This window comes from Zootoca vivipara, chromosome 16 (assembly GCF_965207765.1).
Source record: "Zootoca vivipara chromosome 16, rZooViv2.hap1.1, whole genome shotgun sequence".
Lineage (NCBI taxonomy): Eukaryota > Metazoa > Chordata > Lepidosauria > Squamata > Lacertidae > Zootoca > Zootoca vivipara.
In genome coordinates, this window is record NC_142599.1 from 34,051,836 (window position 1) to 34,068,627 (window position 16,792).

General features: G+C 50.3%; 1 protein-coding gene across 1 annotated transcript; it reads right to left on the reverse strand.

The window, feature by feature from the left end:
- Positions 1-679: 679 nt before the first annotated feature.
- CHRNB2 (cholinergic receptor nicotinic beta 2 subunit) lies at positions 680-14,073 on the reverse strand. The gene is made up of 4 exons (XM_035098247.3): positions 14,029-14,073; positions 10,835-10,944; positions 7,864-8,881; positions 680-2,111 (listed from the first exon to the last, which is right to left on the reverse strand). Exons 1-4 carry the CDS (start codon positions 14,053-14,055, stop codon positions 1,941-1,943), a joined length of 1,326 nt encoding a protein of 441 aa, XP_034954138.2. The 5' UTR covers positions 14,056-14,073; the 3' UTR covers positions 680-1,940.
- Positions 14,074-16,792: the final 2,719 nt, after the last annotated feature.

The following is a 16,792-nucleotide window of genomic DNA, read 5'->3' on the forward strand; positions in this document are numbered from 1 at the left end:
TCAAACATTAAAAACTTCCCTAAACAGGGCAGCCTTCAGATGTCTTCTAAAAGTCAGATAGTTGTTAATTTCCTTGACATCTGATGGGAGGGCGGGCACCAGTACCGAGAAGGCCCTCTGCCTGGTTCCCTGTAATCTTGCAGTGAGGGAACCGCCAGAAGGCCCTCTGTCCGGGCAGAACGATGGGGGTGGAGACGCTCCTTGAGGTATTCTGGGCTGAGGCCGTTTAGGGCTTTCAAGGTCAGCCCCAACACTTTGAATTGTGCCCGGAAACATACTGGGAGCCAATGTAGGTCTTTCAAGACCGGTGTTATGTGGTCTCGGCGGCCACTCCCAGCCTAGCTGCCCTATTCTGGATTAGTTGTAGTTTCCGGGTCACCTTCAAAGGTAGCCCTTATTACTGCTATCTGTAGATTAATCAGGATGTTGGTTTGGCCTTCACAGTTTAGAAGACACCTGAAGGCAGCCCTCTTTAGGGAAGTTTTTAATGTTTGACATTTTAATGTATTTTCAATCTTTTGTTGGAAGCCGCCCAGAGTGGCTGGAGAAACCCAGCCAGATGGGCGGGGTACAAATAATAAATTATTGTATTATTATTATTATTTACCTGCAGGATAGGGGACCTCCCCCGCCCGCAACCTTGAAATGCGCTTAAAAAACAACCGCTCGCACACAGCTGAACCGAAAGAAGGAATCTCTCCCATCTATGTGACCTATTTTATTGGTACCGGTATTGCAGTGTCAGCGTTTGGCTTTTCAGGAGCAGAGGAGGAGAGGGCCAGGAAGACACACCCAATGGCTCTGTGGGGGGTGGGGGACACTGGTCTCTCTACCGAGGCTGCTGGTGATGACCCAGAGCGGAAGACCCCTCCTGAACCTGTCCCTGGGTGGCCAGACCACCAGTTTGCGCTCCATCTCCTCTGGCCACACACACACATTGTTAGGGGAGGTGGTCTTGCGATCAGTCTGTCCTGAGAGATCCTGAGAGTCCCTGACCTTGTGGGTATATTGGTCAAATCTGATGGGTGGTCATAGGAGCCCCCCTGCGAAAATGTCCTTTTGTTCTGTCAAGCTCTCCCCACACCACACGTCTCCCCGCCGAGGGTTGCGCCCAGGGGTGGCCTTCCAATCTGCCGCTGCTGCTCCTCCTCAGACATGGAGGGTGTAATGTGTATATTTAATTATATATAGACACATAGATTATTATTATTATTTTTCCCTGAGTTGGGAGCTGGTTCCCCGTAATTGGCACAAGCCAGGGGGTATGGGGTGGGTGGGGAAGAAAGCTGTAGTCCGTATCCAAAATGCCCTCAAGGCTGCAAGACCCTCCCCTCACCCTCACCGCTACGGTAAGCAGCCCACCGTCCCCTGTGTTCCAGAACACATCCCGACAGCCGTCCAGGAACTTGGAAGGAACTGACTCCTCCTGGCTGCTTGGAACTGACATCTCCGATCAATGGGAATGGAGGGAGCTGCCTAAAATGAGCAGATCAGACAGCCAGGCCTGACCCTTCTGCAACCTTTTCCACCCCCCTCTTCTTTTTTTATTAAGTGGGGAAGCCGGGGATCGAACCTGGGACCTTCTGCATGCAAAGCAGGTGCTCTACTGTTGAGCTACCATATCATCCGGGCAGCCCAGAAGAAACCAACCTATTCCAGTATTGTCGTTTTGGCTCTGGCCCGCTTCTCTCCAAGCAAGGCTCTGTTCTCAGTACTGAAGCATGAGCCAGGGGCAATGGCAGACAGCAGGGGAAAGGGCCAGCAGTCCCTTACTGAGCGCGCCTTAGGCCAGCGTCCATAAAAGTAGGGATCGGGTAGGGTGTCTCTCTGTCCCACTTCATCTCCCTCCCTCCTCCCTCCCTCTCTCTTTAATCTTCCTTCGCCTGCCTCTCTTTGCTCGCTCTGAGAAGGTTGGCAAAGGAGAAGGGTGAGTCCAGGTGCTACTTGGAGCCGGAACCGCCGTGGTTGATCTGCAGGAGGGAGTTGGTGGCATAGTTCTGGAAGAGAGGCTGCAGGAACATGCCGATGGTGCCAAAGACGCAGACAAAGACGAAGATCCACAGGAAGAGGCGGTCGATCACCATGGCAACGTACTTCCAGTCCTCGCTCACCTGGGAAAAGGGCAAGGATACGGAAGTTAGCACCTGTCCGCTGGACCCCTTTTGGGCTTGGCAAGCACCTGTTGTGTGTGTGTGTGCCCACTTGTAGGGCCCACTTCCGACCAAACGGGTGCCAGATCTAGGTTTTATAAAATACACACTCCACAGAAAGCCGAATCAGGGCTGTCTTAAGCATATACGGCGCCGGGGTGCAAAGATCCGCCCGGTGCCCCCCCCCATTGCCCAGTCCCAGGCATGCAGGAGGGCAGAGAGGGCCACCTGCTTCAGCATCTCACTGGCTCGGTCGCCCCCGAACTCACGACGCAGAGCCGCCCACAGCAGAAGAGCCTGCCGTGGCGCTCCAACCGACAGGCGGGCTCTTCCCCGGACTCAACTCTCGGGCCCTGGACTCTCGACCTGGCGCCCCTGAGAGCCTGGCGTCCAGGTGTCCTGCACCCCTAGTGCCTATGAGTAAGACGGCCCTGAGCCCAATCCTCCACCCTTCAAAATTCAGGAAATATTCCCTGAGAAAAAGTACACTTTATTTCAGCACACAGAACACCCCCCCCCCCAAAGCCGTCTTGGCTCTCCTATTGACTATACACGTTTCCTCTGCAGAAGGAAATATCTTGGAGAAACCTTTCCCAATAGTTCTTTCACTTCAAGCCCTTCAAATCCTGTCTTAAGGGCATATCTTGTGTAGGGATAGGGTGGGCCTGCGACCTTGATTCAGGAACTAAAGTATTTAGCGTCTCAGAAGAATGGCCCAGACCGGCCAGGAAATGCAGTCAGTAAAACATTATCAGGGATCTTGAAAGACGGGAGAGAAGCCACACTCTCAAATTTCTGTTGTAGACCAATTCTTTCTGTGATGTATTTATGATGCCTTTTGGGTGGTCTTTGGCTAAGGGGCTTGGCAATTCCTGAAGTCTTTAAAGGTCCTTGTACAGTACACCTTTGTTCTGGGTCTCTCGCCTCCTTGCAAGGAGCAGAGGGGACTCTCTTGCAACAGGGAAATAAAGATCTTCCTTGCTTTTGTCGGATCTTGCCTCCATCCATTCTTCTCTGACCGACAACGGACTTAGGGGACACAGAGTCCCTTGATGGGGGATCAAGGCTGTCAAAGCCAACTCCAAATTTTTCTACAGCTGGGGTAGCTGGGGGCAGTGCCCCACCCACCTTCATTTGCCTCCCATCACCCCAGTGGTGCAGCAGTTCAGGGATGCGAGGCAGGGAAAAGACCCATGATGATTTCTGCAGCCCAGGCCTCACCTCCAGCATCCTAGAGCCAGCCAAACAGCTTTTTAGCCGTTGAGAAGTCTTCTCACCCTTTGTGCTGATTGGAGCCAATGGGAGTGGAAAGAGGAGAGTCGGCCATTGAGGATGGTCTTCTGGGGTCACTCTGGAGAAGGGGCTCAGGAAGAACACTGCTAAGTGTTCTCTGCATGCTCCAAAGCTAAGCATCTAGGAGCACTGAAACCACAAGGTGCTTCCTTTCAACAGAATGACGTTCAGGTTCTGTTACAGAGAATGGAACTAACAAGGAAAACTCAAGTTTTTCTGAAAGAAGATATTGGAGCACTCCAAATCATTTGCCCGTGTTCTTGCACAGAAAATAGTTAGAGCTGAAAGGCCACACATGGGGATAGGATCATAGACTCGTAGAGTTAGCCGGGACCCCTGAGGGTCATCCAGTCCAACCCCTTGCAATCCAATAATATTGATCATTGCAATAATATTAATAATAATAATAATAATAATAATAATAATAATAATAATAATTTATACCTCGCCCATCTGGCTGAGTTGCCCCAGCCACTCTGGGCAGCTCCCAGCAGAATATTAAAAACACGGTAAAAGCTCAAACATTAAAAACTTCCCTAAACAGAGCTGCCTTCAGATGTCTTCTAAAGGCAGATAGTTGTTTATTTCCTTGACATCGGATGGGAGGGCATTCCACAGGGCGGGTGCCACTACCGAGAAGGCCCTCTGCCTGGTTCCCTGTAACATTGCTTCTCACAGTGAGGGAACCGCCAGAAGGCCCTCGGAGCTGGACCTCAGTGTCTGGGCTGAACGATGAGTGTTATTGCATAATTGTATAATTATATGATTGCTGTCTAATCTTAGAAGGGGCGTATGAGGGCGCATTTCTGTGACTATCTTGAAGGGATCCTGCACTTCTGAATTTGCCACCACACACCTGCCTGCTTCCTTACAGCCGGTCCAATGGGTTAGCTTCCTCCTCCTGAGTCTCAGTTTTGCCCTTGTAGAACAGAGCAGGAAGGAAGAGCAGAAGCAATTGGCCTTGCCTGTCATTGGCTCTGGCGCCACCTGCTGTTGATCTTCTTTCTTCTTTGATGATCACTTGTAGCTGAGTAAGATTGTCTTCCATAAATACGGTTTTAACAGTGAGTCCGTAAGTGACTGTGGAGGCCAATTCTGGATCCACACGTCCTTCCACAGTGGGGACAGAGGTTCCCTTGCGGGAGTTCAACACGGTGAGGGTTTGCCAAACATGCCTTCCTCTTTCTCCCTTTTGTCCTGAGTTCGAGTGTCTTCAAAGTCCATGACCACCTTTGGTAAAGGCTGTTCTCCATTCTGAGCGCTCGCAGGCCAGTGTTTCCCAATTGTTGGTGTTTATACTACTTTTTTTTTTTTGTCCACTGCCCTAACTGCCCCAATGAGTACCAGCCACCACAATTATTAGTGGGTTGTTGTTTTGGTTTGTTTTTTTACAATGTCAAATATTGGTTCAGACCACAGTGTCCCTTCTCCCCTCCAGTACTTTCCAGCAACTGGTATTCAGAAGCATTCCTGCCTTTGACTGCGGGTGACAAAGGGTGCGTCCTGAGTATCTCCAGCCTCCTCTCCCTCCCCCATCAGTGCTCAGCTGGCCTGGCCCCAAACCTGCAGCCTCAGAGCTGCCATTCCAGGTTCCCCTTCCTCTCGGTTCCTATGGCAACTGCTTCATACCTGACACCTCCCTGGTCCAGTGGGCATTGAGCATCTCCGCCTGCAAATAGTTTCTGGCAAGGCTACCATATCAGATGAATGATTTGCTTTGGTGAGGAAGGCGGGGGGGGGGCTAGCTTTGACCCATTGCTCTCTAGCCACAGATGAATGTGCCCAAAATACCCCCAACATCCCTTGTAATGTTTTATTGTTTTTATGTATGTTGGAGGCTGCCCAGTGTGGCTGGGGCAACCCAGTCAGATGGGCAGCGTACAAATAATAAAATTATTATTATTATTATTATTATTATTATTATTATTATTATTACACCAGCAAAGCAGCAGACCTCCAAGAAATAAAAGTCTGTTTCTCCCGACTTCTCTCTCTCTCTCTCTCCCCCTCCGTCCCTTTCATCCATATCTCACTGCACATGAATTTTTCATGCGCCTTCAGCACAGGGATCCAGCCGAGCAGAAGGGAAATATTGATTCTGGAGCTCAGCGGTGTCTCGGTTGGAGAACACAGCTGCCCTGCACTCGGAGGTGGGGAACAAGTCAGTAAAGGACAGGATATTCTGACTCATGGCTTGGCAAAGGAGAGGCAGCAGGGAGATGGGGAGGAAGCAAGGAAGAGACATGTCTCCCCCAGGAAACATCCAAGGGATGGGAAATTGCCACAGCCTTTTCCCAAAAACAAACAAACAGGGCATCATGTTTCAGGAGGTGATGATTCGAGATATGGCGGGGAAAGCTTTGAGAGAAGTGCCCTGGCTGATCAGAACGAAGCGTCGAGTAATAATGTGTTCAGGCAGAAGTGTCCAAATCCAACCCTTAAAGGCAACCACTGAGTTTGTCCCCCAGCTACTGGAATTCAGAGGTAGACTTTGCCTGAACAAGGAAGTTCTACGTAGCCCAAGGTAAGGTTACCAGACGTCCCCGTTTCCTGGGGACAGTCCGCGGATTTACAAATCAGTCCCCTGACAAAATCTATTTAATAGGAAGTCGAAAAGTGTCCCCGGATTCATTGAAAAAAAATCTGGTAACACATTGAAAGCATTGCGATACCATGTTAAACACTCGTGGCTCCTCCCCTTGCAAAGAACCCTGGGAACTGTAGTTTAAGGGTGTTGAGAGCTGCTAGGAAACTCCTGCGACCCTCACACGGCTACAATTCTCAGAGTTCCCTGGACAATAGGATGCAGGATTAGATAATAATTAATAATAAACTTAATAAGTTTGGGGGATCAGCTTCTTATGTCTTTATATCAAACACTGGCAGATTGGTTTTCACCCAGAGATCATTGCCACTGTATGTAAAGGTAAAGGGACCCCTGACCATTAGGTCCAGTCGTGACCGACTCTGGGGTTGCAGCGCTCATCTCGTGTTATTGGCCGAGGGAGCCGGCGTACAGTTTCCAGGTCATGTGGCCAGCATGACTAAGCCGCTTCTGGCGAACCAGAGCAGCACACGGAAACGCCGTTTACCTTCCCGCTGTAGTGGTACCTATTTATCTACTTGCACTTTGACATGCTTTCGAACGGCTAGGTGGGCAGGAGCAGGGATTGAGCAACGGGAGCTCACCCCGTCGCAGGGATTCGAACCGCTTATTATGTCTTTATATCATCCGCCGACCTTCTGATTGGCAAGCCCTAGGCTCTGTGGTTTAACCCACAGCGCCACCCACGTCCCTTCCACTGTATGCATATGTGGTAAAAACAAATTAGAAAGCGAGCCCCATCAACCATCTTGGGACTAAAGGATGCTGTCATGGAAGATTTAGATGAGATTCCTGGATTGCAGGGGGTTGGATGAGATCACCCTCCTTTAAAAGGCTTTGGGGAAAACTTTGATGCCCGGGGGGGGGGGGGGCTTGCAGAAAACTGTGAGCAGAGGGGGCTGGAGGAGCTGCAAGGGAATAGGTGAGGGGAAAAGGGGGGAGTGGGAGTGGGGTTGGCAAGTAGGCGGGTTGGAGGAGTGAGCAGGGGTGGCAGCCCCTAGTATCCTACACACACACACAGAGAGAGCAAGCTAGTAAATTTGGGGGGACTTATTTCAGGCCCTCCAAGTGTCCCTCTTTTCCAGGGATGGTCCCAGATTTGCAGAAGCCATCCCGGTTTCAGATTTGATCCCGGAATATTCCCTATTTTCATTGGAGAAATGTTGGAGGGTATGGAGTGACCCCCCAAGCCAAGGAGATCAGTAACTACAAAACCATTAGAAGACTTCTGAAGGCAGCCCTGTATAAATGTTTTGTTATGTTTTTGTATATGTTGAAAGCCGTCCAGCGTGGCTGGGGCAGCACAGTCAAATGGGTGGCGCATTATTAGTATTCTTTTGGAATAGGATGTCCTTATTTTAATAAATAATAATAATAATAATAATAATAATAATAATAATAATAATAATTTATTTATACACCACCGATCTGACTGGGTTTCCCCAGCCACTCTGGGCAGCTCCCAACAGAATATTAAAAATAAAATAAATCATCAAATTAAAAACTTCCCTAAACAGGACTGCCTTCAGATGTCTTCTAAAAGTTAGGCAGTTGTTTATTTCCTTGACATCTGATGAGCAGGCGCCACCACCGAGAAGGCCCTCTGCCTGCTTCCCTGTAACCTCACTTCTTGCAGTGAGGGAACCGCCAGAAGGCCCTCGGAGCTGGACCTCAGTGTCCAGGCTGAACGATGGGAGTGGAGATGCTCCTTCAGAAAAATATTGGTGGGTATGTTATTTACAAGGTTGACTTAAGGCAACAAAGGCCCCGTCGCCGCCACCCTGCCCACAAGCCCCTTCCCTTCCAGACACTCACACTCTGGTCATCGTCTTCGCTCTTCATATGATCCGCGATGAAGCGTACTCCATCCACAGCCTCCTCCAGGCCGCAGCAACAGGGGCCTGGTGGGGGCACCGTTTGACCCGGCCTGTCCCGGTAACCGTTGACTCCCGGCTCCGACGTTTCCGTAAAGGGCCGTCCCCCGCCATCACCACCACCGCTCCCCGTCCCGAACTTCTTGACCGTGGACGGGTTGACATAGCAAGTGCAGGACCTGGCTCCTTCGCGGAGGAAGAAGCTTCCGGTCGTCCGCTCCTGGTTCTGCCGCTTCTGGCGCAACCTCTGGCGGGCGCAGTTCTGCCGGGGCTGCTTCATGAAGAGGAGGGTGGGCAGCTTGTCGAGGAAGACCACCTTGACCCAGGGCGGCATGGTGTGGGTGGTCGGCGAGCGGTGGTGGACGTTCAACACACAGACGCTGGTGACGATGGAGAAGGTGACCAAGACCATGGTGAACATCAGATACTTGCCCACCAGCGGCACGTCCAGCGAGGTGGGCGGCACGATCTTGGAGATGAGAAGCAGGAAGACGGTGAGAGCCAAGAGGACCGAGATGCAGAGGGTCATCTTCTCGCCGCAGTCGGAGGGCAGGTAGAAGACCAGGATGGCTAAGGAGGTGATGAGGATGCAAGGGATGATGAGGTTGATGGTGTAGAAGAGCGGCTTGCGGCGGATGATGAAGTCGTAGGTGATGTCCACATAGGTGGAGTCGTTGGGGTTCTCGTTGCGCCGTCCCGGCAGGGCAATGATGTCCCACTCCCCGCTGGGGGTGAAGTCGTCCAAGCTGGCCACCTCGCTCTTCAGCACCAAGTCGATCTCCGTCCGGTCGTAGGTCCACGAGCGGAACTTCATGGTGCAGTTCTGCTGGTCGAAGGGGAAATGCTTCACCTCGATTTTGCAGGCACTCTTGTAGATGGCCGGAGGGAGCCAGAAGATGCTGCCGTCGTAGGAGACGACGGCGTTGGAGTAGAAGGACACCTCGTACATCCCGTCGGCACTGGGGGAGGAGAGAAGAAGGGGAGGGAGAAGGAGAAGCAATGCTCATTGTTGGTCCAGAAGGTGGATGTCAGGGGCTGGACTGAGGAGGAATGGTGGGAGCTGCTGCCCCCTTCTCCTGAACCTTCCCAAGGGGGGCAGGAGGATAGTATTGATTTAGAACAGTGGTTTGCAGAAGGGCATAGTCCAGAGGGGGAAAGCTGGGAAATACTGGGTGAGGAACAGCTAGAAGAGGAAACACCAGGAGGGAGACAGCTGGCAGATTCAGTGTCCTTGGACAGCACTTCTGACCCCCCTTTGCCTAGGACTAGACGGGCTCCAGGAGTGATAGAATGGAGAGCGCAGCAGCAATAAGCTCAGGTTACCCGATGTAGGAGTGATGCAGATTAATGGGGACGGAAGAGGGGAAAACCTTTACTGGGAGTGCCGCCATTTCTAGAGAGATATGCATTCCTTTGTCTCTTGCTGTGATTAAAGCACTAACTGGTAAGAATGATCCTTTTGTTTGATCTGCTTATTCACTTCCACCGGGGGAGGGATCCGATTCCCCGAAGCCTGATGGTGCAGGTGCACAGATCAGAGCTCACTCACCAGCCCTACCCATGCCACCCACACGTTCATCATAATGCAGGCCACCCGGACCTGCCTTTTTATTGGTTCGATTCTGTTTATGAATCGCAGCCCATAACATAGTTTGAAGCCCTTTCACAGTAGAAACCTCCACAGCTGAAAGAGTGAAAAGAAGAAAATTGGTCTATAAAAGCGCTTCACTATATAAATACAATTAAAAACTATTTCATGTTGGTCTGGGTGACGCTTTCTAACTCTACAGTTCCATGCGGAAACCAGGGCTTTTGTTTCAGCCAGAACTCAGTTCCAGCACCTCTCAGGTGGGTGCCATTGCCATTATAAGAGAACAAGGGAGGCATTCGTGGTGAGTTCCGGCACCTCTTTTTCTACGAAAATAATCTCAGATCCAATAAACATACAGTCACTCTGTTTCTCACACGCACATACTCATTCTCTGTCAAACATACACGTTCTCTCTCTCTCTCTCCCTCTCCCTCTCCCTCTCTCACACACACGCATGTGCCACTTTCTAACCTGCCTTTACACCACCTCAATCCCTATCTAGTAGCAGGCAAGGTTTAAAACAAGTGTAGGGGACCTACAGGTGGACGCAGGTGGCGCTGTGGGTTAAACCACAAAGCCTAGGGCTTGCTGATCAGAAGGTTGGCGGTTCGATGGGGTGAGCTCCCGTTGCTGCCAACCTAGCAGTTCGAAAACACGTCAAAGTGCAAGTAGATAAATAGGTACCACTACAGCTGGAAGGTAAACGGTGTTGCTGTGCTCTGCTCTGGTTTGCCAGAAGTGGCTTAGTCATGCTGCCCACATGACCTGGAAGCTGTATGCCGGCTCCCTCGGCCAATAATGCGAGATGAGTGCGCAACCCCAGAGTCGGTCACGACTGGACCTAATGGTCAGGGGTCCCTTTACCTTTACCCAGGGGACCTTTGGCCCACCAAATGTTGCTGAACTACACCTCCCATCACTGCTGCCCATTAGTCATGCTTGCAGGGGCTGATGGGAGTTGTAGTCCAGCAATGATTGGAAGCCCAAAGGCCCCCTACGCCCGACTTTGAAATCTCTTCTTACACCATGGCATTGTGACAAGGAGGAAGATGGGGCCAGGTGGGCCCCTCCAGATGGTACTGAGGTCCTAATATGGCTCATGAACTGCAGGTTCGCTATTGTCATCCCAGATCAGCAAGGGTTAGACCAGGTATCCCCAAACTTCGGCCCTCCAGATGTTTTGGTCTACAATTCCCATCATCCCTGACCACTGCTCCTGTTAGCTAGGGATCATGGGAGTTGTAGGCCAAAACATCTGGAGGGCCGCAGTTTGGGGATGCCTGGGTTAGACCCAGGACAAAGAATGCCAAGGTGCACCTACTTGTTGTAGAGTACAACATCTGGAAGCCAGATGTGTTTGGATGGCAGCCGCACCTTCTTCATGTCATCAAACTCTTCCGGGTTCCACGTAAGGCGATAATCCTCCCATTCCTGCAATGGAGAGAGAGAGAGAGAGAGAGAGAGAGAGAGAGAGAGAGAGAGATGGGGGGGGGTCTTCAACACAATCAGGGTGGCCACATCCCCAAGGCTGACCTGAAGTCTCCAGTTTTACCTTGCCCCTTCCAGGTGGCAGGGGGGAGGGCCTGAAACTCCAGGTGGGTGAGAGTGGCTTATTTTGTTTTGTTTTTTTAGTATTAAGAAGACTATGCAGGTAGCTTGCAAGATTCAGCCTGGTAGAAGCTGGCTGCAAATTATTGCATAGAGTCTCTGGGGTGGGGGTATGTTCTTCTCTGCCCCCTCTCCCCTCTCCCAATTAACCTCCATCTCTAGAGCTCAGTGGCAGGAGGGGACAAGAGAGAGAGAATCGTGAGGGGCCGCCCCTAGGTCTCAGGTTTGAGGCCTTAAATCTCAGGATCTGGGATGTTCCTGTCTGGCAACCCCAGGCACAACTTAGATTTCCACACACACCCCTCTAACTTTCTCCCTACCACACTCAACAGCTTTTCTCGTAGTGAGGGAACCACCAGAAGGCCCACAGCACTGGACCTCAGTGTCCGGGCAGAACGATGGGGGAGGAGACGCTCCTTCAGGTATCCTGGGAACAATTCAAAGTGTTGGTACTGACCTTTCCCCTTCATGGATCAATGCCTTGTCGTGGCGAAGGGGCTTGAATAACTCAGAGAAGCTATGAGCTATGCCATGCAGGGCCACCCAAGATGGACAGGTCATAGTGGAGAGTTTTGACTAAACGTGATCCACCTGGAGAAGGAACTGGCAAGCCACTCCAGTATCCCTGCCAAGAAAACTCCATGGACAAAGACAATATCTCGATACGAATCCAAGGCAGAACTATTTAAAATTTTAAAAGATGATGCTGTTAAGGTGCTACACCCAATATGCCAGCAAGTTTGGAAAACTCAGCAATGGCCAGAGGATTGGAGAAGATCAGTCTACATCCCAATTCCAAAGAAGGGCAGTGCCAAAGAATGCTCCAACTACCGCACAATTGTGCTCATTTCACACGCTAGCAAGGTTATGCTTAAAATTCTACAAGGCAGGCTTAAGCAGTATGTGGACCGAGAACTCCCAGAAGTGCAAGCTGGATTTCGAAAGGGCAGAGGAACCAGAGACCAAATAGCAAACATGCACTGGATTATGGAGAAAGCTAGAGAGTTCCAGAAAAACGTCTGCTTCTGCTTCATTGACTATGCAAAAGCCTTTGACTGTGTCGACCACAGCAAACTATGGCAAGTTCTTAAAGAAATGGGAGTGCCTGATCACCTCATCTGTCTCCTGAGAAATCTCTATGTGGGACAAGAAGCTACAGTTAGAACTGGATATGGAACAACTGAGTGGTTCAAAATTGGGAAAGGAGTACGACAAGGTTGTATATTGTCTCCCTGCTTATTTAACTTATATGCAGAATTCATCATGCGAAAGGCTGGACTAGATGAATCCCTAGCCGGAATTAAGATTGCCGGAAGAAATATCAACAACCTCAGATATGCAGATGACACAACCTTGATGGCAGAAAGCGAGGAGGAATTAAATAACCTTTTAATGAGGGTGAAAGAGGAGAGCGCAAAATATGGTCTGAAGCTCAACATCAAAAAAACCAAGATCATGGCCACTGGTCCCATCACCTCCTGGCAAATAGAAGGGGAAGAAATGGAGGCAGTGAGACATTTCACCTTCTTGGGCTCCTTGATCACTGCAGATGGTGACAGCAGTCACGAAATTAAAAGACGCCTGCTTCTTGGGAGAAAAGCAATGACAAACCTAGACAGCATCTTAAAAAGCAGAGACATCACCTTGCCGACAAAGGTCCGTATAGTTAAAGCTATGGTTTTCCCAGTAGTGATGTATGGAAGTGAGAGCTGGACCATAAAGAAGGCTGATTGCCGAAGAATTGATGCTTTTGAATTGTGGTGCTGGAGGAGACTCTTGAGAGTCCCATGGACTGCAAGAAGATCAAACCTATCCATTCTTAAGGAAATCAGCCCTGAGTGCTCCCTGGAAGGACAGATCGTGAAGCTGAGGCTCCAATACTTTGGCCACCTCGTGAGAAGAGAAGAATCCTTGGAAAAGACCCTGATGTTGGGAAAGATTGAGGGCACTAGGAGAAGGGGACGTCAGAGGACAAGATGGTTGGACAGTGTTCTCAAAGCTACGAACATGAGTTTGACCAAACTGCGGGAGGCAGTGCAAGACAGGAGTGCCTGGCGTGCTATGGTCCATGGGGTCACGAAGAGTCGGACACGACTAAACGACTAAACAACAACACTGACCTTTAAAGCCCTAAACGTTTTAGGGCTTTAAAGGTCAGTACCAACACTTTGAATTGTGCTCGGAAACGTACCGGGAGCCAATGTAGATCTTTCAAGACCAGTGTTATGTGGTCTCGGTGGATGTTCCCAGTCACCAGTCTAGCTGCCGCATTCTGGATTATTTGCAGTTTCCAGGTCACCTTCAAAGGTAGCCCCACATAGAGTGCATTGCAGTAGTCCAAGTGGGAGATAACCAGAGCATGCACCACTCTGGCGAGACAGTCCGCGGGCAGGTAGGGTCTCAGCCAGCGTACCAGATGGAGCTGGTAAGAATTCTCGACACCTTTAACAGGCTACTATTCCCAGGATTCTTTGGACCTGTGCACCTGAGTTATGGGGGACCTCTAACAGTGACTCCCCAAAGACCGCAGTGACTGGGCAGTGATTTGAGAAATCAGACGGGTCCTTGAGATATCTTGAACCCTAGGTGTTATGGGGCTTGTAAATTAACGCAAGACCTTTGAATCAGGCCTCTGGTAGTGTATGGGCAGCCAGTGCAAGTTTTTGAGCACTGGAATGATGCGCTGGTGATTGTCCCCATCAACAGTCTCACTGCAGCATCTCACAACAGCTGGAGCCTCTAGTCTAGATAGTGTCCCACCTAGTGCTCATTTCCCCCTTCCTGCTTCCAACTGCAGCAGAAGGTAAGAGATTAAGCAAACCGCTATTATTAAAAAGAGGCACATTGGTTCTATTTATGAGTAAATTTAAAAATAAAATAAAAGGGGGGTGGCGGCAGGAAACGTACCTGGGTCAGCCACACGTTGGTGGTCATGATCTGCTCCCTCTCGTGCTGTCAATGGAAGCAAATGAAAAGGCATCAGAAGAGCCCGCTGGATCAACCCAATGGCTAGTCCAGCATCCTGTTCTCACAGTGGCCAACCAGGTGCAAGCAGCTCCTGAGCAAAGGGCCACATCTCCCCTCCTGCAACTTCCAGCAACACTGGTACCCAGCAGCATTGCTGCCATGGGCGTACCCAGTGAGGGGCAGGGGGGCAGCTGCCCCCCCAGAAGCAAAAAAAAAAAGTTGCCGTATTTTACAGACCATAACCCACACTTTTTCCCTCCGAAAACTGAAGGGGAAAAGTCGCTGCGGGTTTTGGAAATTGGGCTGTTTCCGCCCCCTCTGCGGCTGCAGCCAGCGACAGGAACGTGGGGAGAGCAAGAAGCAGCCTGAGCTTGGGGGGTGGGCGGACGGGAGCTCCATCCTTCCTTCCATCCTTCCTCCCCCCCTCTTTCTTTCTTCCTGTTTCTCTCTCCCTCCCTCCCTCCCTTCTCTCTCTCTCTCTCCCCTTCCTTCCTTCCTTCCTTCCTTCCTTCCTTCCTTCCTTCCTTCCTTCCTTCCTTCCTTCCTTCTCTCTCTCTCACCCACTCCTTCCTTCCTTCCTTCCTTCCTTCCTTCCTTCCTTCTCTCTCTTCCCTCCCTCCCTCCTTCTTCCCTCTCTCTTCCCCTCTCTTGCCCCCCCCCCCTAGTTTTGATCCTGGGTATGCCCCGATTGCTGCCTTCAGTCGTGGAGGCATTGTGGACAGTAGCTACTGATAGCTCCTGCCCAATCTTCTTTGAACACAAACTCCAGCTCCCGGCAGCCAGCATGGCCAATGGTCAGAGGTGTTGGGAGTTGTAGTACCACAAGCTTCGGGGGGGGACACACCACATTCCCTTATCCCTGATACCACGTTAGCTACCCTTGATGCAGCGTATCAAGGTGAGAGTTGTTTGACCATGGAGTGGGCTCTCTCAGAAGGCTGACTCTTGGATGGCCATCTGTCGGGGGTGATGCACACCTTGCAGTGGGTTGGACTAGATGACCGCTGGGGTCCCTTCAAACTCTACAGTTCTATGATTCTAAAAGGGCAGCTCCAGGAAGGAAGCTTTCTCCAGACTTACAGAAGACCTCTGCTTTGAGCAGCATTTGACCCATTTGGTCTTGTTCCCTCCTGGTTGATCGTTCGGGGGCTTCTTAAGCATTCTCCAGCCCAAACATCACAGCAACCAATGCCAGAAGACATCGGCACACTTTAGGGATCCGCAGAGGTTGCGCAACAGAACTCAGTAGCACAGCATTTGGCTAATCTACTTTATTTACATATGAGCACATATGGAGCACTGTAACATGGCTCCCTCTCTCTCTAGCATCAGACAGCAAAGAGAAAGAACAAAGGACAACAGTTCCACTTCAGCAACACTTTAAGACAAACACCCTGTCTACGTCACTTCCCAGTCTGTGGAACACATATAGTCATATGACAGACAACAATCCCATGACTGCACACACGGGGAATGAATCTCCAACAGTTCCCACTTCCCCATCTTTGGTACGCACCACACTGATGAGCTGAGCCAACGATACCATCAGCTGCACAGTGACCAACTCGGATCCATTGGTGGCCGGGCGGATCAGCTTGTTGTACCGTGACGGATCCAGGAGATGTTCTACCAACCGCTCTTCTGTGTCTGTGCCCAGGGTCCCTGCGTGGTGGTGCAGAAGGAAGCAAGGCAGAGTAAAGCAGACACCGTTCAGAACAAACACAGAACATACGCACAACGAGGCAGACATTCCTACCTATCTCTTTTCACCAGTGAGCCATACAGCTTCCAAAATCAGGATGGTCAGTGATTGGTATTCAGACGTTGACTGCCTATTAATATGCGGGTTTCGTTGAGCTACCGTGGCTGTATTAAATACATCAGTGAGCCTCCCTCTACTTCAGTGTTTCCTCTTCTTTAAAAAACATTTTTTTAAGATTAAAAGTTTACATTCACATATCGAATGTACAACATGGAAATAAGATTCTAAGGAATATCTTGGACTTCCCTCCTCCCCTTTGTGGGTCCTATTGTTAATCATTTCCTCCACATCTTTTACATCTCCATTGTGTCCAAAATACAAGTGTTATTCCAATCCTACTAACAATTGTAACTGTTTACATTTTTTAATATAAAGATAGGTTATAAATTTTCCCCATTCCTTATTAAAATTTTGGTCTTCCTGATTTCTCATTCTTCCGGTCATTTTCGCCATTTCCGCATAATCCATCAACTTGACCTGCCATTCTTCTCTGGTCGGGGCTTTCTCTTCTTTCCATCTCTTCTTCTAGAGATGGGCCTCCAGCTGTTGTTAGACTACAACTCCCATCATCCCTAGCGAGCAGGAGCAGTGGCTAGGGATGATGGGAGTGGTAGTCCAAAAGCAGCTGGAGACCCAAGACTGGGAAACACTATGTGTCTCCTCAAGACACCTTTCTGTCACATCTTGTCCCTAAGCCAATGAACATTTGTACGAAAAAGCACTATTTTGGGGAGGGATTCAGGGTCCATCCTGAATCTCTCTTTCTCTCTCTCCCCTCCACGAGGCTGGGGCAGCTGCTGTGCTGTACCAGCTCCCCTGACCACAAGCAACAGCCTCCCAAGCAGGCTCGTTTCCAAGCCAGCTTCCTGATGGATAGCTAATCCCCAGGCATTCATGAGCCCATTTTGGCAGGCTGTTAAAATGTCACCGGCTCTTAGCTTG